The sequence below is a fragment of the Myotis myotis genome, unplaced genomic scaffold (assembly GCF_014108235.1).
Source record: "Myotis myotis isolate mMyoMyo1 unplaced genomic scaffold, mMyoMyo1.p scaffold_m19_p_1, whole genome shotgun sequence".
Classification (NCBI taxonomy): Eukaryota; Metazoa; Chordata; class Mammalia; order Chiroptera; family Vespertilionidae; genus Myotis; species Myotis myotis.
Window position 1 is genome coordinate 29,314,915 of NW_023416313.1, and position 21,779 is coordinate 29,336,693.

General features: G+C 36.7%; 1 protein-coding gene across 1 annotated transcript in view; it reads right to left on the bottom strand.

Annotated features, from left to right (window-relative positions):
- Positions 1–21,779, bottom strand: part of GABRA4 (gamma-aminobutyric acid type A receptor subunit alpha4) — a 68,007-nt gene that overhangs the window by 32,070 nt on the left and 14,158 nt on the right. The window contains exons 3-8 of the mRNA XM_036332886.1: positions 19,920–19,987; positions 18,144–18,364; positions 17,901–17,983; positions 15,191–15,334; positions 13,621–13,773; positions 7,019–7,278 (exon numbers count right to left, since the gene is read on the bottom strand). Of these exons, the coding sequence (XP_036188779.1) occupies positions 7,019–7,278; positions 13,621–13,773; positions 15,191–15,334; positions 17,901–17,983; positions 18,144–18,364; positions 19,920–19,987 (929 nt within the window). The remainder of the gene's footprint in view (positions 1–7,018; positions 7,279–13,620; positions 13,774–15,190; positions 15,335–17,900; positions 17,984–18,143; positions 18,365–19,919; positions 19,988–21,779) is intronic.

Here is a 21,779-nt window from a genome sequence, read left to right on the forward strand (position 1 = left end):
AGCAAGCCTGCGGAGCAGAGCGGCAGGGGCGGCAGGCGCAGCAGGGCTGGGGTGAGCAGGAGCAGTGCTGTGCCCAGCCTAGGCTCGGGCTCCTCCCCGGCTGCCTGCCGCTTCCAGCACTACTACATCCCTCGGGGGATGTTGGACTGATGGTTTCGCCGCAGGCCACGCCGAGGGACCCCACCGGTGCAAGGTGTACCGGGCCTCCAGTTTTGTTTAAAAGACCAATGTTTTTGGAAATTGGTGATAAATATATTAGTTTTGGAGTCACCAGACCTCCTATCATCTGATTTCTATAATTGGCTCATTATAATCCATCAATAAAAACAACTGTATTACATACTATGTTATGTGCTATATGAAGCCATGAACAATTTTATTAAAGAGCTCACCTCCTGGCTAGGCAAATATAGCAATCATATGAAACAGTTCAAGCAAACTACTTCAGGATATTATAAATGATAAATTTTGTAAAGCAAAAGATGCTGAAAGAAATAAAAGATAATAATAATCATAGCCATTACTTACTGGGTACCAAGCATTGTTCCTGTACTTTATATGAATAATGTAATTTAATTCACACTATAAGCTTTTCTGGTAGGTTTTATTATTAGCCAATTTGTAGATGTGGATTCTTGAGACCCTATTCCGGAGATCCTTGAGATCAGCTTGAATGAGCCAAATATGAAAAATAAGGCTAGAGTTTTACTTTGAAGGATGGGGAGTGAAAATGGAGCTTTTCCTCCATGCTCTTGAATTATGGAATCCAAGGTGTACCTTGAATTATTGAGATATTTTTATATTGTCTTTTTCTTAAAAAGAGCAAATAGCTCTTTAATTTTAGAAATATTCTTGTAAGTATCTATGAACACTTTAAAATGAAGAATCATTACAGTAAAAATAAAAGAGGCAAAGCCATTAGGTAGATGGGGAAGGAAAGGTAAACAGTGGAAAAGTATACACTTGTAGTTTTAAAAAGTAGCCATTATTATCCTGGGATAGGAGAAAATATTCTACTGTGGAACTTTCTACCTAGCTAAACTTGAACTAATTCGCTACTTCATTAATTGTGCCTCCTTTCCTTCTTGTCCTAGTGAATGATGCTACCCCCATCCATCTCATTCTCCATTTCCCTCACCTCACATTTCTAATTAGTCATTAAGGCTTGAGGCTTAAAAGTATAGGGTTTGCTGGCTTGACCTGGCCACTTACCAGAGAGATGACCTTTGGCAGACTACCTCATCCCTACATATTAACATCTTCCCTGGCTAAAACATGGATAAAAATAGAACATATGTGATATGTTTTAAGAATTAAGTTATATATATAGTAAAAGATCTTATTATTGGAACATAAAAAGCATTCAAAGTATTTTACTATTATTATTGATCCATAGAAATATGAACAAAAGACTGTGTTAAGCTGATCATTTTATATGTATACTAGAGGCCCAATGCACAAAATTCGTGCATGGAGGGGGGAGTTCCCTCAGCCAGCCTGCACCCACTCCAATCGGGGACCCCTCTCACAATCTGGGACCGCTGGCTCCTAACCACTCACCTGCCTGCCTGCCTGATTGCCCCTAACCCCACTGCCTGCATGCCTGATCGCCCCTGACCTCTCTGCCTGTCTGCCTGATTGACCCTAATTGTCCTCCCCTGCCAGCCTGATTGAGCCCCCAACTGCTCTCCCCTGCCAGGCTGAACTCACCCCCAACTGCCTCTGCCTGCCTGATCACCCCTAACTGCCCTCCCTTGCCGGTCTGATCTCGTCCCCAACTGCCCTCCCCTGCCATCCTGATCTCGCCCCCAATGGTCCTCCCCTGCTGGCCTGATCACCCCTGCCTCTACCTGCCTGATTGCCCCTAACTGCCCTCCCCTGCCAGTCTGATTTTGCCCCCAACTGCCCTCCCCTGCTGGTCTGATCTTGCCCCCAACTGCCCTCCTCTGCCAGTCTGATTTCGCCCCCAACTACCCTTCCCTGCCAGCCTGATTGCCTCTAACTGCCTCTGCCTGTCTGATCACCCCTAACTGCCCTCCCCAGCCGGCCTGATCTCACCCTCAGCTGCCCTCCTCTGCCGGCCAATTTGGTTCTGATTGGTCAGTTTCTATGCCAGTCAGTGTCTCTGGGCCTATCAACGGGGCCTGATCAGAAAGGCAGGGCTGAGCCCAGGTGGAGGCCTGGGGAGAAATAGAGGCGGGGCTGTTGGCCAGGCCGGGAGAGAAAGAGAGGCAAGTTCTGATCAACGACTGCCACAGAGGCTATGGATCAGACCCTGCCTCTCTCTCTGCAGGCCTGATCCGCAGCCCTGGAGGCAGTCAGTGCTGAGTCCAGGCACCTACAGCGGCGCCGACCATGGCAACCCAGCACTGACTTCCTGTCCAGTCGAGCCTTCGGTTGTAACGACCCTGGCTCTTTATTATATAGATTAATATCTTCTTTATAGACATAAATAGTATAAAATGCAGTATCAGAGAAAAAGCTCTGTACTCACACACAGCTGAATTAATTTAAATATTGGGTTTACTATCTCTGAATATGTCACTTAACAACTAACTGCAAGCCTCAGTTTCTTCATCTCTAAAATAGTTACTGTGAGCTTGAAATTATGCAATATACTGAAGCATATCACATAGTACCTAACACAATTTAAGAGCTCAAGTAATGTTAGTTATTATATCATTATTTTTTTCCCACAAGATTCAATACGTAGGTACACTAATGCATACTTTCCGACTGAATAAGGACCACAGACTCTATGTTCAAGTGATTTTTAAAAAAAAAATTATAATTTGATTAAGAAATCTTCCTTTTTATTTTATTGTTACTTATTTTTCAAAATACCCTATTAGTCCAAATCATCTGCATCAGTGAGACAGTAGACACTCTAAGAAGTAGCAAGGGTATGGAAGGATAGAACCACAAGAATGGACCTCAACTCAAACATTGAAAGGACAGAGTCAAAGGCAGAATCAGAGTGATGCTGAGTCAAAACAGAACAGCTGCCTTTGCCTCGTGAGATGCTCAAAGACATATTCAAGCTGCCCATAGTTGCTATTAGATCCTGCCAATCGGCCTTTTTCCCTTGCTTCATGAATATTCCATAAACCATAAGCTTTTCAATTCCCAAAGAATAGAAATGGTCACTGTAAACCTCTGCCAGGCCATTAACAGTTTATAGATTCCATATAGTAACAATAAGTCAAACCACTACTGATGTAGACTCTGAAGGCAATAACAGAGGAGGATTTTAAGCACATTTTAAACATCATTTAAATAAGCAAACAGCCATACAAGTTGAAACACATCTTTGAATTAGCAAATTTCACCTATCTGATCAGAAACTCCACTGAAACACCAAATCTTATAAGATTCCAGAATATTTATTTACACTAAAGTGTTTTAAAATTTTGCTCTTAACATACCTTTCCCCTTGATTTCCTCCTCCTTATTTATCCTTTTATTTTCTTCTCTCTCCCTCAATTTTAATATATCCTCAACCTTAAAAGTTGAACTTAATATTGAAGCCATTCAATGGCAACTGACACTCCAAAGCCAGCTGTGCTCTGGCAGCAATCTGGAGTCAGGAGGTTGGGTATGCCAACCCATTAATCACTGTCTTTAGAACACAGACATTCTCCAAGTAAACTGCTGAGGAGATCTAAGTCATCACACATATACAGTACACTTGTAGAGGACATAAAGCATACGATGGATATTTTAACTACATTTATTATAAAATGTCTTTTCAACTTTTAAATGCTAAGACTCTATGCCCTTCACAAATTTCATCTTCTTGATCTTGAATATGCCATTTGCACACAGCACGTGACCCAATGCTGTCAACAGGAGTTGCTGAAATCAGAGCAGACTTAGCCAATTGGATGTGCTCAGCCAAGCATTTACCAGCAGTGACAATTACTATAGTGAAGAGATACGTTACAAGGAGCAAATAAAATATTATGGGTTTTGTTCCTACATTTGGAAATTCTGAAAAATAGTTTTATTCTGATTAAGTGGCACTTTTAAGTATTTATAATATTCTACTCTAATACTAGTGCAAGGAGTCTCATTACTTTGCAAAAATGAAAAAAGAACTATAGCAACTCACTATAAACAGAAAAAATTATATATGTAAAATGTTTCTACATTTAGAATCTTTGGAAATGAGCAACTACTGGGTCAAGAGGGAGTTTATAGCTATATGGGAGAGTCAGTATACTTTATAATTTCAACATTACTAGAAAATCATAAGTAGAAATATGTTGATCTAAAATTTAAAATTAACCACCAGTGATATAAAACGATGACATATAGCTTCCAAAGTACATGAGAAACAAAAGAATATGAAAATTTTAACAATAAAAATACATTACAAACCTTAATATTAAGAAATAATGTTTTAAAATATTATAACCAGACCAAATATAATTAGAAGCTAAAGGCATTATATGGGGGGAAAAGTTATTTTATGATTAAATGCATAGACTAATATAGAAATGGAGCAGTTATAAATGTTTACATGTTGAGTGTCACATATCAAAGAGTATAAAACAAAAATAGTTAAAATACAAAACAAACATAAATAATCATAATATTAGTAAGAAGATTTTTCATATCATTTTTGGTATTTGAATGATTAAGAAGCGGTAACTGATTAAGAGGGTGATATAATGATGTTTTAAGTAAAATTGATTTAATAACTAAAATTAACTTTCAAATTGCCATTAAACATTTATAAGCTTTCAGCATAACTCAGGGGGTAACAAAAATATCAACAACATTCAAATCTACACAGGTAACATCTCTGAGCTAAAAATAAACAGGGAGCTAAATAAACAAACAAAATCCCATTTGGAAACTTTAATATTTTCTTCCCAATAATTCTTAGCTTATAGAGAAAACCATTAACATAATTGAAGAATATTTCGCAAATAATTATGACAATATAGAAAGTTATGAGTATGGTCAAAACTATATCCAAAGGAAATCTCATTGTAATAAGAGAAACTTTATTATTAAATAAAAAGCCATGAAAATAAGTGAGAATTAAACTCAAGAAGCTAGGTAAAAGAGTTAACAGAATTAACTTGAAATTAAACAAATAAATATATCCAAGAATTGATATGTTTTAAAAAGGGTGATCTCACTCATATGTGGGACATACTGATCAACATGATTTGATAAACAAGAATAGATTCAGAGACAAATGGTGGGGGGAGGGGAGGTTAGAGAGCAATCAGAGGACTTGTATGCATGCATATTAGCATAACCAATGGGCACAGACACTGGGGCGGTGGGAGCCTGCCCGGGGTGGGAATGGTTGGGGGGTGGGTCAATGGAGGGGGGGAAGGCAGAGACATATGTAGAACTTTAGACAATAAATAAATAAATAAGGAACAGTAAATAGAATTATTCTACCAAGATCTCAAATCAACAAAGGAAAGCAAATAAGAGTAAAAGGCAGAGAGGGCTACCTACGGGGAATGGGAAAGAGAATAATCAGGGTTTTTAACTGAAAATAGTATACAAAATCCATTGTAATAATTTTGAAAATCTTGATGAAATGAATTTCTTTGGAAGAAAATGTAAATAAGCTACCCAAACTTTCTCAATGGGATGGTAGTAATTTTCCTACCAGCTCACATGCCATTCTAGAAGAACCAGCACCCAGGGCCTTCTAGGGGCAGAGTTATAAACTGTAGGACCCAACAGTTAATCCCTGCCCGAGTGAACACCAAACCTAATTTGTTAAACTGCCGTCTTCTCTCGGAGGACTTACTTCCTGATCACCTGTATGCTGAACAAAATCCCCTCCTCCTCATACTACCCCAGTATTCCTTCAGAGTGTCTCAGCACTACTATCAGCTAACACTCCGAGTGCTTTATTATTTATCATTTTAAAATATCATGTCTCCTTTTCTTTGTCTTACATACTTACATGTCAACTCCGTAGTGTAGGATATTGTATTGGGGGTGGGGAGTGTATATTTTTGATTCTCAGACCATCAACAGGGTCTGGTACATCATTGGTATGAAATGTCTATTTGTTAAATGAATAGGGGGTGGGGGGAGAAAGAATGAATGAGCAAGTAAGAGAATGAGTTATTACCTACAGAGAATAAAGTTGATGATTTATATACATTTGGATTTGGGCACATACAAACAAAAGGAGTTTTAGGCTACCATTTGTGGCAACGACAATAAAGCTGTGTATAAATGACCACAGACACTGCTGATCCAAGAAAGAAGCTGAATGAGTGAGAGTGAAAGAAGGAGAGCAGAACATCCCAGAAAGAGGGGGAGGGGAGGGTGAAGAGAATGGGGAAGGGGAGGTGGGAGGCTTCCTGTTTGCTTTCTTACTTTCATGATGATCTTGCTGTTTGTACAACTGGAGTCCGTAAGGAAAACATCACTTTAAGGTTTTTTTTTGTGTTTTTTTAATCACGTAAATGTCCAATGTGAATTACAGTAGCTCTTGTTTGTTTCCACATCCTTTGGCTCTGTCCCTTGACAAGAAGATTTCTCAATCTTCAATGTACATCAACTACAACTCTAGGTCTTCCTATTTATAGGTTTTATTTCCTTATGTAATACAAGGGCACAGGCCCTGCCCAGCCCCATGGGATAGTTCTCACATGTTCAGAACCACTGCTTTACTCTGTTCAGTGGACTCTGTTCAAAGCACATTTCCAACCCAGTCAAAGATAAGCGCAGGTTCCTCTTAATAGTATACAGAAGATGCTGCCCCTTTCTCTGAAAAACGTTTAATGTTGAAAAGAACTTTCAAACAACCAGCACCATCTGGCTCTTCCAAAGCTATTTAATCTTTAAGTCATTAATCATAATTATAAAATTTAAATTTATAATTATCCCTTCATATTTTCCTGGATTTTTAAATGTCTTACAAATTGTCACTGGTATTTCAAGTTTTCATCCCCACCCCCACCCCCACCCCCGCAATGTAAATGTAACCAAGAAACTCAAATCTTAAATTGAAGGAAATTGAGTCAAATACCTGCAGGGGTGTTTCAGGGTGCATTGCTCTCAGCAATGGAGCAGCTGTCATTTCCTGGAGAGCTTTCGATGTCTTCTTTTTGGCTTTTTCTATTTGAATATTGGTAAAATAATTGACAGCAGCAAACTCAATAAGGGCGGAAAATACAAAAGCAAAGCAGACAGCTATGAACCAATCCATGGCAGTGGCATAGGACACTTTGGGCAAAGAATGCCGTGCACTGATGCTCAGTGTGGTCATGGTGAGGACTGTGGTGATTCCTTTAAAGCAAAAGAGCAAAGAGACAAAATACTTCACCATTACTTCTCTGCAAAAACAAACAGAACAAGGAGGGTGGGGTGGGTGGTGGGGTAACAAACTTTATAATTCAAACCGAATCATCTTTGATGGAAGAGACTAAGCCTAGTGGTTCAATGGAATTAGAATGGGCTTTTCCATTGTTGGCTCAGTGTGCCTTTGATTAAGTTATGAAAACTCACTTGATACCAACCTATTGGGTCTGCCATATTGATTAAAAGTATATAAGGCACCTAGTGTAATATTGTATCTGAGCCAACATACCTGAGAAACTCCACACACACACCTACTAGGAAGTGCTACTCATTGAAGCACTGATTCTCAACCAGGAGTAGCAAGTTGGTAGCATGGAATATTGGGGCATTTTTTTGTGGTAGGCATGGTCCATTGCTACTGAGACTCACTACCAGAAAAAAACACAAATTGTAGATTCTTATCATCTTTAACTAAATATTACCTATTGAATTAAAATAATAAATTTACTAGTTGTGAAAGACAATTTATATAAAACAATAGATGTATATTCCTGAACAAATAGATTTATAGAACATTTTGGTATTAAAAATATTAAACATCTACCACCCACCACTTTATGATTGGGAGGAAAATATTTACAACAAGAATAGAGGTACTTCCCTTTCATCAGTAGGCTCCTAAAGAATATCACCCCCAGAAGAGCCTTTTCCTCAATCTGGAAAAAGGTTAGTCCCTATTCTCAATGGAAAAATTCTGCTTGCCACTGAAACTATAGAGAAATGAATTATTTAAGGATGTTAGTATTTGTACAGTAGTTGTCCCTTTCTTTATCATTGTCTATCTTTATATCTAACCTGTATTATCTAGTTAAGCTTGGATATTTCTCTGGGGATTTACTAAACCCATTCTATATATTGTGTATAATTGCTTCATAATTGACACGCCTAGTTGTTTGGGGATGATGATAATGATGACAACAATGATGATGATGGAGGCATCTAAACTATATATTTCAATCCATGCCTATCCTTGCTGAAAGCCAAACTATATATGTTAGACTGAAGAGATTATGAGCCTCATACAACAATAAAGGAATAACAGTATTTTTATTTGGGGAGAAATTATCTTGTCTTCTCAGATCAGCATTTAATTATACCTGCCTTGTATTGTTTCTTAGTTGTTCCAACTTTATTGGATGTAGCCTCTGTGAGAGCAAACGTGTCTAATATTGCTCCAGAATTTACCATAATATATATCATAGCGCCAAGCACATGATAAATGCACAGTAAATAAAAGCTCATTTTTTTTCAGCTCCTCACCAATCCATTTTCTCTCCAGTCCCTTCTGGATTGTCAATGTTTAGAACATGAAAAATTAGAACACTGTGCAGTGTACGAGCTATAGATCTTAAAACAATCCATAAACTATATAGTGAATGGAATTGGAGAATTTGGTTGTATTCCCTTTTAAAAAACATTTTGTGTTATTTTTAGCACTTTATTAGTATAAAATAGATTTTAAAATATTTTTTTGGTCAAACATAAATCTCTATGAAAATGCAATATGAAATTACTGGAGTTTGTTTCAGAAAATGACCTTACAAAGTTAAGGCCTCCTTTTTAAATCTCAGGAAAATGGCATCATTTCCATGCTGGCTGGGAGATGCATTGAATAAATCCTAAATTAGTTTTGAAAAATTTTAGCTACAAAGTTTAAAAATAAATTAATTTATCTTCTTATTCATAATACTTTAAGTTTAATGGCCTATTAAGTGTTCAAGAAAATTCGACAACTTTCTTAGGTATATTTCCTCTAACATCATAGAAATTATGCTGAAAGCAGTAGAAAATAAAATATGAAGAGTACAGCTTAATAAGAATACTACCCAGAACTCATAAAATTCTACAGAGATCATAATGTAACAACAACAACAACAAAAAGACCCTAAACAATAAAATTGAATATAAGCAACTTAGAATTCCTCATGTTGCTTTGAACATTTTTTTCGGGGTGGGGTGGGGAGAAGGGATAAAACAATTTATCCTGAGGACCAAAAGTAGCGCTCTTCTTCTCCTGCTGTCGTAGGAAGAAATTACCTTATTAATGTTGAGCAAGCAGAATACTAATGCAATTATTGAGCCATGAATTGAAAAATTACTTTCTGATTGTTAAGGGGTAAACCATCAAGTTCAGGATGTTAAATGATACTATGGCCATCAATGCAAAAAAAAATGTTGGATATGTGGCCACTTTCTAATTCTATTTCATTATTTCGAGTCAACTTGATTTTAAAGTTTGTGGAGTAGCCCTCCAAATAGTATGGCTCATATTTTATGACTGGTGCCAAAATTAGGATAGTGATTGGCATAAACAATTGGCTAAATATTTGAAGTGTCCATCTCTTTAGATATTAAAAAGTTCTCTCTGCCAGAAGTTCAAATTTAAAGAACTCCCAGCATGATAGGGATGTGCTTCTTCCACCTGCCTTAGGTGAAGCATTTGGTTAAATAAACACCAACAGAATAAGAAGCAGAAGCCAACCCTTCAGCTCAGAAGCCATGCTTTTGCTGTATCTAGAAAGACAGTGCATCTGTTTCAATGGCTTAGCTGGCATTTACCCTTGAAAACATTTCAATAACCATAGAATATTTTTGACACATTCAAGTATTGATGCCAGTCCGTTTTTAGAATGCTGAATATGCACTGCATTGGCTGGTTCAGGAGCTGGGAGAAGACGTGTGTGAGTAGGCTAAGGCTATACCCAAGAGCAAAATTCTGGCTGCTCACTCCTAGAAAAATGAACTGGTAATGACTTAGATATGCCAGTTGGCATTTATCCAGGTTTAATGTTTTACTATACTGGAATAATTAGAAAACTTAAAGGCATACAACTTTGGAGATAGAAGGCCTTTGGAGAGATTTAGCTCACTGTACTTCTCATATTTACACGGATTGGTTTTGTGTGTGTGTGTGTGTGTGTGTGTGTGTTTTGTTTTTGAATTATCTCTAATGAATACCTGACCCAGCAAATTCTCTTCTTGAGCAAAAAGGAAAATAAGAATCAGGGAAGATAAATACAAGCCTGGAATTTTTTACCTAACTCTCAAATGAAATACATTGCTAATGCCCCTCAATACTTAAAACTTAACTTTCTTAGAAAAATACCATCCCAGAGCCTCAATGAATAGTCTAATTATTACCATTTTGACATATCTTAGGTTTTTGAGGACATACTTGTTGGGCATAATTTAGCTGGTCAATCAAAACCAAAAAATATCTTGGCACATGAGCATAAGACAGAGGCAAATGTCACATATTAAGTTGAAAAGGCTACCCACAAAGTATTTTCAGCTCATATCCATACAATCTCCACTCAGAAGCTCTGGAATTTTCCACAAGCCACAATGATAGTTCCTGAAATATTAGTATTATTTTTACTAGGAGACGTTAAGGGACTAATTTGGTGCTCAGCTTTACCTACCCCCTGTAAAGGGAGAATGTCAGAGTAGAAATGGCAGAGAAATTGTCTTGGGTCCATCACTTTTAAGTATATGACTTCATGAAAGTTTCTTCATCGCTCTGAGTCATTTTTCTTATTCATAAATATTAATATAGCCTACTCACTGAGTTATTGTGAAGATGAAATAAGATGTCTCCTATCAGCATATGGCAAATCTTATAGTCATTATTAATAGAATTGCCATTATCTTTACTGTATGCTAATTAATTTCCTTACAGGGTCTTCTCTGGAGAGGAAATGCTGGGTGGGTGCAGCTGTGACCAATGCTATCACTCCCCACAGCACTGAACGTTTTTATGACTTGGGGATATACTGAACAGAACAGTGGCTACCAGTTTGTAGCCAACCAAGAAAACTTTCAAAACTTATCAAACACTAACAATGACATACAGAGAACCTTCACATTATAGCGTCAAGTTGTGATTCTCAAATGAGGCAGGTGGCAGCATGGTTGCCATAATAATAAATGATACTCAAATAATATTTACTGTCAGGTAGGCACTGTTCCAAGTGCTTTATCCAAATTAACTCATTTAATCCACATGGCAGCCCTCGGGATCTCATCCTGCTTTGACACATGAGGAAACAGGCAGAAGTAACTCATTGAAGGATCACAGCTAATCCGTGGTAGACCGTGGGGTTAGAAGCTAGGCTTCTGGAACCAGAGAGTCTGCCCTATGACACCATGGCCTCTTCATCAGAGGCACCAATAATGGGTCAGTCTTTCTGTTCTAGAAATTCTTTAGGACCATAAAAAATGAGAATACTATGTGCACAAGTGATTTGATTTTTAATGATGACAGTTCCTGAAATGTTAATATTATTTATACTAGGATAAGTGAAGGGACAGATATGGTGATCAGCTTCACATCCTTCCTACCAGGTCAGGCGGCCTGTCCGGTTAGTATGAGCACTAAACGAAATAAATGAGATAACTTAGCAGAGTGCCTGTTGATACACAACAGAACAATGTTTTCTTTAAAAAACAATTAAAAGTCAAGGAAATCAAGTCAGAACAAAATTAACCTCCCCTACATAAGAGAAGTATGGGAGAGAGTAACTAAGATGTTCTAAGGGCTCCATACACCCTGTATATAATGAGCACTGCATGTAAATCTAAATTCTCATTAGTCTGTGAAGAAGAGATGTATTGTCACAATTTTATGGGTGGAGAAAATAAGTGGCAGGTTGCAGTTTGGACTACTATTGTAGTCCCAAACTTAGATTTGTTGCTTTCTCTCTTCCACACCTATTTTTTTCTTTATTGATTAAGGTATTACATATGTGTCCTTATCCCCCTATTGCCGCCCACCCCTCCCCACCCATGCCCTCACCCCCTGGTGTCTGTGTCCATTGGTTAGGCTTAAATGCATGCATACAAGTCCTTTGGTTGATCTCTCCCCCTGGCCCCACCCTCCCCTACCTTCCCTCTCAGGTTTGATGATCTGATCGATGCTTCTCTGTCTCTGAATCTGTTTTTGTTCATCAGTTTATGTTGTTCATTATATTCCACAAATGAGTGAGATCATGTGATATTTATCTTTCTCTGACTGGCTTATTTCGCTTAGCATAATGCTCCACACCTATTTTTAATAGTTTAAATGTATTCAATGCTTGCAATGTGCAGTTTACTCTTTAATTCTCACAACTCTACGTATCTTGTGCTATTATACAAGCTGGCTGCCTTCCTAAGGTCACACCCTGGCCCCCATCAACCCTTCTGGGAGTTTCCCCAGTAAGATTTCAATGCCTTTTCTAAGATTAAAGGTGTGTGGGTGGGTGGGGGCTGCCTATGGAAAATCCCCATAGTCAAGTCCACTGAAGAAACTATGACTCCTCATCATTTGTTTTCTACAGGATGGGGAAGTGGGATGAAAAGCTCCCAGGCCCCTCCCTAGCTCCTTCTCACCAGCATCCCTTCAGCTCTCAGTGAGAAAGGCTATTACATCAGGGCTTTGGCTCTACCAAGTAGAAAAGGCAGGGGGAGATTGGTATCTCTTGTGAGAACTGTTCTTCCATTCCAGAGAAATTCTGATTTTTTTTTTCCTTCTAATATCACTATTGAATGCTTCCACTACTCACAATCAACAGGAAAATAATGAAGAAATATATTTAATCAGGTAGCATAACTAATAGCATAACTAATTTTATTTAAAAGCATGGCTGATATATAAAAGATTTATTTAACAGCTATAAAGTTTAAAACTCCTATATTCTGGACTTCATATAGTTTAGAATATAATATATAAAAAGCCACCTTAAAAACAAAAAAAAAAAATGTTCTGTTTAAAAAAATGTAGATAGGTAACAATGAACTAATAACCTAAGCATATACCTCCCAACTCAACGCATCTAAACCCTTTGCATTTTGTTCCTCTTCATTAAAAGGCAAATGATTCTAGACTTTCATATTCATTCAGCCATGACTTTTGTTTTATTTTAAGCTCCCAGTGCATTTCATTTTAACACCTATATATAATTTTAATTCAATTACGTAGCATTAGGCTAGGAGCCCAAGAATACCACCAAAAGTGAAACTATATCCAGATTCACACTCTTCACTTTCCTGCTCTCAATAAGGGAAAACTGATGGGCCCCAAAGAAAGGGATGAACTGCCTATATCCCCTCAAGCCTTATTACTTTGTCTTGTCTGGTTAAGAAATGAAAGCTTATATGATTCTTTACTCAGCACAGTCTGATATATTACTGTTTAATATTTTCTTAGAAATTATATCTAAAAGCCATTCCCGTGAAATCATGAGCAAATATAATATGAATAAAAATACACAAGAAATGAATTTCAATTACCAAATACAGTCCTAGCTGGAACGGATTCCTTATTTATCCAGAATGAAACTTGTGAAAGAATCACTGTCATAATACATGGAATGTACGTCTGAATCATAAAATAACCCATCTTTCGTCTGAGGTGGAAGTATACCGTCATAACAACATATTCACCTACAAATAAAACATAATGAAAATGTATTATTGGTCCTGCAGCTATTCAATGGCTTCCAAACCATATTTTAGACTAACAAAAAGCATTCTAGGCAAAAAAAAAAAAAAAAAATCTGTTGTGCACAGCAAACAAACATGGAGAAATATACAGTTCTTAACTTGGGGGTGGGGGACTATATTGTATATCATTACGTAGAAAAGCACTTTTGTTCTACATGGTGATTAAGCAATTTAAGAAAGTAAGCTATAACTTTCAAAAATTTCTTATATTGCTTTCTATTTTAAAGGCCTAGTACTATGAAAGCAATTAGATTTCATTTCCAACATCTTTAGAGAAAATTTAGACCTAACTTTAAATCACTGGAAAATGAAAATACATACACCTAAACCTTAAATTTAAAAATAATTTAAATACACAGATAAACATTTTATATATGCATACTAGTATGCTGCTTTATTGCCTTAGTTTTAGGAAAGAACTGTATTTCTCAATGTTATACATATGTATACATATATGGATAAAGAGACATAGATAACATAGAGCCATATATAACATTCCCAAGTTCAGGAATATTTTATTGACATTTAGACAAAAATCTAAAAAGCTAATAAGGAAAACAAACCATAAGATTTCTTGAGTTGATAAATTTTTTAATGTTACATCTAAGAGGAACATATTAAGAGAGACTTAGGAGTCAGTAGCCTCATTCTCAAACTGTGAAACCAAAGATTCAGAATTCTCAAATCTCACTTGTTTTCAATTCCACTTGCAGGCTAGAAAATAAATGTTTTCAAAAATACTTTTTCCTGGCAATATGTGCATGTAAGAAATAGTTTCAGAACAAGCAATAATCAGGCAATTTTTCCCATTAAATATAAAGACAAAATCTTATGATTCTTTCCATTTACATTTTAAAAGCAAATACAGACCAAGAATCACTGAGAATAATCATCCATCTACCCATGTGACATCTTTAACATATACCCTCAATGTATTTTGTAACTAAGCTTTATATTTTGCTTTTACTTTGGTAAAGAGAGGGAAAGCAGCACCACAAAATTGGGCAAGATAAAAAAAAGATTTTAGAAAAGTATCAATAAAACAGGAAAAGCCAGTGTCCAAACATCAGGAGTCAGGATTCCTGTCTCAGAATTCTGTTGAAAATAGTGTTAATATAACTGATTACTGGCTTTTATTTCTGAATAAGAAAATCAACTTACATCTCAATAACTCAGAATTTATTTTAAACTAAAAATATAAATTTAAAAATTCTGAACTATGATTTATGCCTCAACTCTATTCCTAGAATATTTTTGTTGTCCCCTCCCCCCCCCAAAAAAAACCCACTAGATATTTCCATTAAAAAGCTAGGACAAAACTCCATTGCTATTAACTTTAATTGTTAAAAGATCTCACCCGTAATGGATTTGATGGTTTCACTTGATACGGTTTGCCCAATCAAGTCATACTGAACTAAGCTGGAAGATTCCTTGGGGACTTCTACTGATTTCTCGGGACCTTTTGTCCAGGTATAAATCATCTCACTCTTCGGGTACGCATCTGAATAAGAGCACAGAATGTGATTAGAGTCCGTACTCCTTTCTCCTCAGCACTGATTGATGGTGAACACGCTTTAAGAATATTACACTTGTTCAAGAAAGATGGAATAAATGAAAAACAACAGTCATTATGACTTACTTAAACACGTTTAAGATTTAGAACACTGTAGATATTAAATAAATAGCTTCTGCATATTTATTTTATGCCAAAGAAATTGAAGGAGGAGAGACTAAAACTAAAGCAACTATAATGCTATATCTGCATCAATGCACTTGGATATGTTTCCCTACTAATAAGCAGTTGAAAAGCAGAAATAATAAACGCCCCCAAAAAGCAGCCAAATTGCTACTTCTTTCCATTCCAATTCACTTCCAATGCTTGACCAATATTAACTCTTCTGTCCTAATACAACTCTGCCAATTAGATACGTATGAAAGGCTGCCTGTAATAATACAACAAAAACAAAATAAACACTACTGTTGGGAGAGCTCTCCAGGAGGCACCTATTCCAGACTCTGCCTTTGGGCAATACCCATGCTGTCTGGCCATGCGGTTTGTAAAGCTCTTCAGGGAATATAATTACACAACCAGCTCCACTACCTTTAAACTCTTACAATCAGGACATTTTTCCTTCCATCTTCAACAAATCCCTCCCAGCAGCAATTTAAGCTCATTTTCTATTATTCGATGTTCAATGTAAATGGAGACCAGCTGCTTGCTTACCAGTCTGCCCAGAACAGAAAGCCTGGCTCACACACAAGTAAGTTCAAAAGAACCAAGATAAATTGTGTACTACGCTCCACAAACCTTCCTAAAATGGCTAGAGCACAGTAGGTCCTCGGAGGAATTGTTTAATTCTACAAAAGGAGTTGATACCTAGGGAAACTATCTTTACAAAGGACTTGGCAAAACAAACTATGAGGCCTGTGCTGTCATTTAGCAGTATATAGTCATGTCTCAATATTGATCTCCTGGAGTGTATTCATGCTTACTCAGACATTACAAGTGCCCAAATACTATGTTCCTGCCCCTGATATTTTAAATCAGGTAGCCTTCTCTGGGCTAGCCTACCTTGCTAGACTAATCTTTTTCTTAATGATTTAATATTTGAAGCCAGGTTGGGGGGGGGGGGGTGCATGAAATGGGTGAAGGTAATCAAAAGCTGTATCTCTCTTTTTAATTCCAAATCTGAAAAAATCAACTTCCAAGGAGTAATTTCTTTATTTTGTGCATGTCTTTATCGATTACTAGCTATGTTCAAGTCACTCTGAAGAGTACTTTCTATGAGAACCCCCGGGGGGGGGGCGGGGAGCGGCGGGGAGGAGTGGAGTGGTGGAATTGGGCGGAAAAGATAAAACCCTAGATAAGAACTATCTGGGTGAAATATAAATTACTATAGCTCAAATGAATTTTAATTCTGGCCCCAGTTAGAACAACTTGTCTGTCTATGTATTTTTCTGTTTTCATCTTCTTTCACCGAGTTACTGGTCAGGGAGCAAGCGAGTATCTTTAGCTTCAAGTTCATCCACTGACTATTGTGCTTACCAGAGGTTATAAAAAGAATGGTGACTGCTGATTCTTATTAAGTTAAGCAATGAGCAATGATAACAGCAGGCAAGTTTCACAATCAGTGCGACTAAGAATCTGAAGCAATAGTAAAAACCAGCATCTATTTTTGGCAAATTCTGATTAAATCAAATATTTGAGGCAAACATTAGAAGAGGCAGTCAAATTTTGCTGCCATTTCAGAGAAGGGAACTTAGGGGAAAAGAATTCTATATTCTTTCCTATTCATCCTCTTGCTTTTGCTTCCACAATATATCCCAAATCCATTGATCTCACACCTTTTCCTCTAGTACCATCTGATTCTAAGCCATCTCAATCTTTGATTATACTAAAACAATAGCCTCCAAATTTTCTCTGCTTTTATTCTCTGGCCTCTCTACAATCATTCTCCATAGAAAAGCTAAAGTGAAATTGTGAAATGTTAGTCAAAGAACACCACATCCCTTAGTTAAGCCCTCCAAAGGCACTATATTTCTTGGCCTTGCCTACAAATCAGACCAATCTCCTACTATACTTTTTGTCATGCTTCAGCCACTTTGAAACTAACAATGCTGCTTATATTTTTCTAACCTATGTCATGTCAAAAAGCCCTGACCCATCTTTGGCCTTTTTCTTTTCAAGTCTGCCATAAAGGACTCTGCTTGTAACAGAACAAAACAAAACAAACAAAATAGTTTATGACTTGTTTTGTTACACCACCAACACAAGGAGTTCAGAGGCCTAAATTTCACACTAACCATTAATCCGTTATTTATGACACAGCCAGTCTACCTAGGCTATCTGCAGAAATAAGGTTTTGGTTTTGGGGGGAAAGATGATTGTTTTGACTTCTTTACTTAAATATATTAGATAACAAACAGTCTCCTAAAAGTCAAATTTTGTACAGTTGTTGTCATGGACAAAAATTTAAATATAGGATTATGTAAAATTATGCAAATATATAGCTATCAGCTTACATGAGATAATGATTAACACTAACAAAATTTTTATTATAACTTACAACTCCCAAATTTCAAAGGGCATGCATGACCATCCATGGGGAAATCCACCAATCTCATGGGACACTCCGCACTTATGGTGAGTCTATGATGGAAAATACAATTAGAATAATTTTTTTCTCTCTAAAAAAAATTATAGAATCTTAAAAGGAAGGAAGGAATGAAGGAAGAAAGGAAGGCAGACAGGCAAGAAGGAAAATGAGGGAGAATAAAGATAAAAAGGGAATAAGGAAAAAAAAGACTACCTCATTGTGTATAAAATAGTGCCGTTTCTCATAATTCTAAAAAGCTTATTTGGGGCTGTCATATTATGTGAGACAGACTTCTTTCCATTCCTGAAGAAAGTATCAGGAGTCCATACTTTTGTTACCATCATGTTGTTCAATCTCAAAATTTCAATGGGACCATCATATTTTAGTCTTTTGTCAATCCATGTCTGTCTGAAGAACACATCCATTGTGTATTCCTAAGAAAAGTAGTTTGTGACATATTCAAATAACAGATGATTACACATAAACATACAAAAAAATGAATTAAATTCTAGTCTCTTTCCCACTCATATAAAAGACTGCCCAAATAAAAACTAAATTAATAGCAGCAGAAACTTCCTTAAATCAATGGAACAAAAAGATTTTCGACAATTAAAGCATGTTATACTAGTATCCATACATTTATTAGATAAATTACCATACATATTAATCATTCACAAATAATAACTATAGCCCTGGTTGGTGTGGCTCACTTGGTTGAGCATTATCCTATGCACTGAAGGTTGGGGGTTAATTCCCAGTCAGGGTACATACCCAGGTTGTGGGCTCCATCTCCAGTAGGAGGTGAGCAGGAGATAACCTATCAATGTTCCACTCTCACATCATGATTCTCTCTCTCCTTCTCCCTTCCTCTCTCTCTAAAAAATCAATAAAAATATTTTTTAAAAATAATAACCTATAATAATAAAAGTATAATATGCTAATTAGACCAGACAGCCAAATGACCTTCCCGATGAAGCCGGGGCTGCAAGGGCTGAGCTCCTTGCACAAATTTCATGCACTGGGCCTCTAGTAAATATAATAAAACTGCCAGCACCAGGTAATTATAGTTGCACTTTACTTTAGACCAGGTAGCAAAATTAGTGACTGTGTAACAAATATCATTGCACAATGAACCATAAAATTGTCAGCATGTCTTTAAGACAAATTAAAATATATGAATAAACTTTATGCTCATAAAATTTATTAACCCTTTGTATACCATAAGCATCTATAGATGCTTTAAAAATCATTTTTTGTAAGAATTTGCAACTGAAAATGTTCAAGCACACCCGAATTGTGAGTAATATATTTATTTTTATACTATTCATTGCAAATTAATTTTTTAATTAAATTCAAAATATCGTGGCATGTGAAGCTGGTTTCTGTTTCGGACGCTTGGCAGTTAACTGGTTAAAATTAGTCCAGGAGCCCCAGAGTCAAGTAAAAAAGTTAAGTGGTCAAAATGTTTGACCTTGAAACAAAACATATTTAATATTAGCACAATTGAATGGATGAATTCATCTTGACCAGTGCTTGGTGTTCTAAGTTCCTTAAACATGAGAGAAAGCAAGGGAGAGGAGGGGCGGGTGGGGATGGGGAATGAGCCATTGAGCCAACATGGAACACTAAATGCAATCAGGACTACAATATAAAGTTTCATACCAAAAACAATTGCAATCACTACTTTTCTCCCCTTCAAAAATTTTCTAAGGGAAAAGAATACTACGTACAAGGTTGTGTCACGGAGACCAGTAACAGGAAAGTTCTTTTCTTTGTTGAAAATGACTCCAAGCCAAAAACTCCAATGTTAGAGCTAAAATGCAAATTCAATGTCTTACTTCTTATAAACTTCTGAGCCTAATTAGGCTGTTCTTTGACTTTCTAGCTCTAACTTTGTGTGATTGACAGCAAAATACATATTAATTGCCCTCTTTTCTGTTTCTTTTCTTCAAATCTCAAGAAGTGCATTAAATTTTCTTAACTACCTACCATTTCAACATCAGAAACAGGTCCAAAGCTGGTGACATATATGTCAGTTTTTACTTCTGTAACAGGACCTAGTGGGTATGAAGTAAATAAGTGTGAAAAAATAATTACCAATTTTACAGGCAAGGTGGGCTTTGATTATCAAAGAGTAAATACAGATACGACATCTCATATTTTTACAAACATCTTCAATTTTCAGTGAGATAATGCATCTCTAAAAAAAAAAAAATGTAGCCAAAAGAAGAACAAAACCAGAAAGCAGTATTTACTTACAGGCAAACCAAACAAATCAAAACCAAAAAATACCAATTACTTACCAGAAACTTGTTTCTTCAAAGATATATCACCCCCAGGCACTGTTAAGACAGGCAGTGCAGAGAACAAAAGCTTTAGCCTTTGTGATTTTTTTATAGTCCGTCATCTGATTGGCCTTTTAGTAAAGAAGTGAGCTTTTAAAAAGAGAGAACTTAGCCGCAGGTAAGGAGGAGAAAAACATAAAGTCTGCAAGAAATGTACCTTCAGAGAGTTGAGGATACTGGTAAATAACAGGCACAAATATAATTCATGTCACCTTTAACAATAGGCAGACCATCCACTGGCAATTGGGATCAAAGACAAGCTCTCCTCTAAATCAGACCTATTCATGCTCTGCCATCTAAAAGCTGTGTGATCTTGGGCAAGTTACTTATCCCCTCAGTAGCAGCAACCATACATATAAGGCAAGATTGTTGATAGGGATCAAATGAAACTGCTCATATGAGACTATGAACCAGAGAGTCTTTCACAGAAGTATTTATTAAGTACAGTGGGGCCTTGACTTACGAGTGTCCCGACTAACGAGTTTTTTCGAGATACGAGCCATCTCTCGGCCGATTTTTTGCTTTGAGTTGCGAGCTAAAATTCGGGTTACGAGCCAGATTCAGATACCCCACCGCTAGTTGACAGAGCGAAATGTCACAGTGAACGCCACAACATCAGCCCAGCATCACGTGTCTCACTCGTTCACTTTTGATTTGACATACTAGTAATTTGAGTTACGAGCTCCGCCACGGAACGAATTAAACTCGTAAGTCAAGGCCCCACTGTAGTAGCTTCTCTTTGCTTCTGATAATGGCCACACTGAGATTCTTTCCTAGGCCTAAATAAGACTGGTGCAGGAACAAATATATGGGTGTGTTTGCATCTTGACAATGGGCTGACACAGACTGTAGACAAAGGAAAATTGCCACAACCTGGATTTAGCACGATGTGAAAAATCAAGAATTCTGGAATTCAAATTTGAGTCTAACACTTTTTAATTGTTTGATTTTGCCCAAGTCATGTATCCTCGGAGGTAAACGTTTTAATAACAGAAATAACATATGTAAATCACATGTTCCTGTCTCTAGAACATAATGTGTTCAATAACGATAGTAGTTATTTGTATATATAATATAGCTTTTTATTATTAACAAAGATAAAAATTGTCTTCTTGAACATCATTTCTTTACAAGATGATTTATAATACTCTATGACCTGGGGCTATGTACTCCATACTGAAGAAAAAAAATAACATCTGTTATCAAGATAAACTATTCCCCTTGGATACTGGTTGGGTGAATGAATTTATTCCAAAAATGACAAAGAGAAGTTGGTATAGCTTAATGCCCTAGGTCTAAAGTTATCCTCATAAAAATGAATCAGAATATTTCTTCCTGTTTAGGATGAAGCCTGAGCCATTGAAAGAAAAAATACTTTGAAGGGAAATGAGAAAATTCTTTCCTGAATAAGTATCCTAAAAATATATATATGTATATCCTTTAGAAGTTCAGCCAGAGAAAAGGCATAGATCAAGCTGATCTGTCATGAGTTTTCATTTTTATT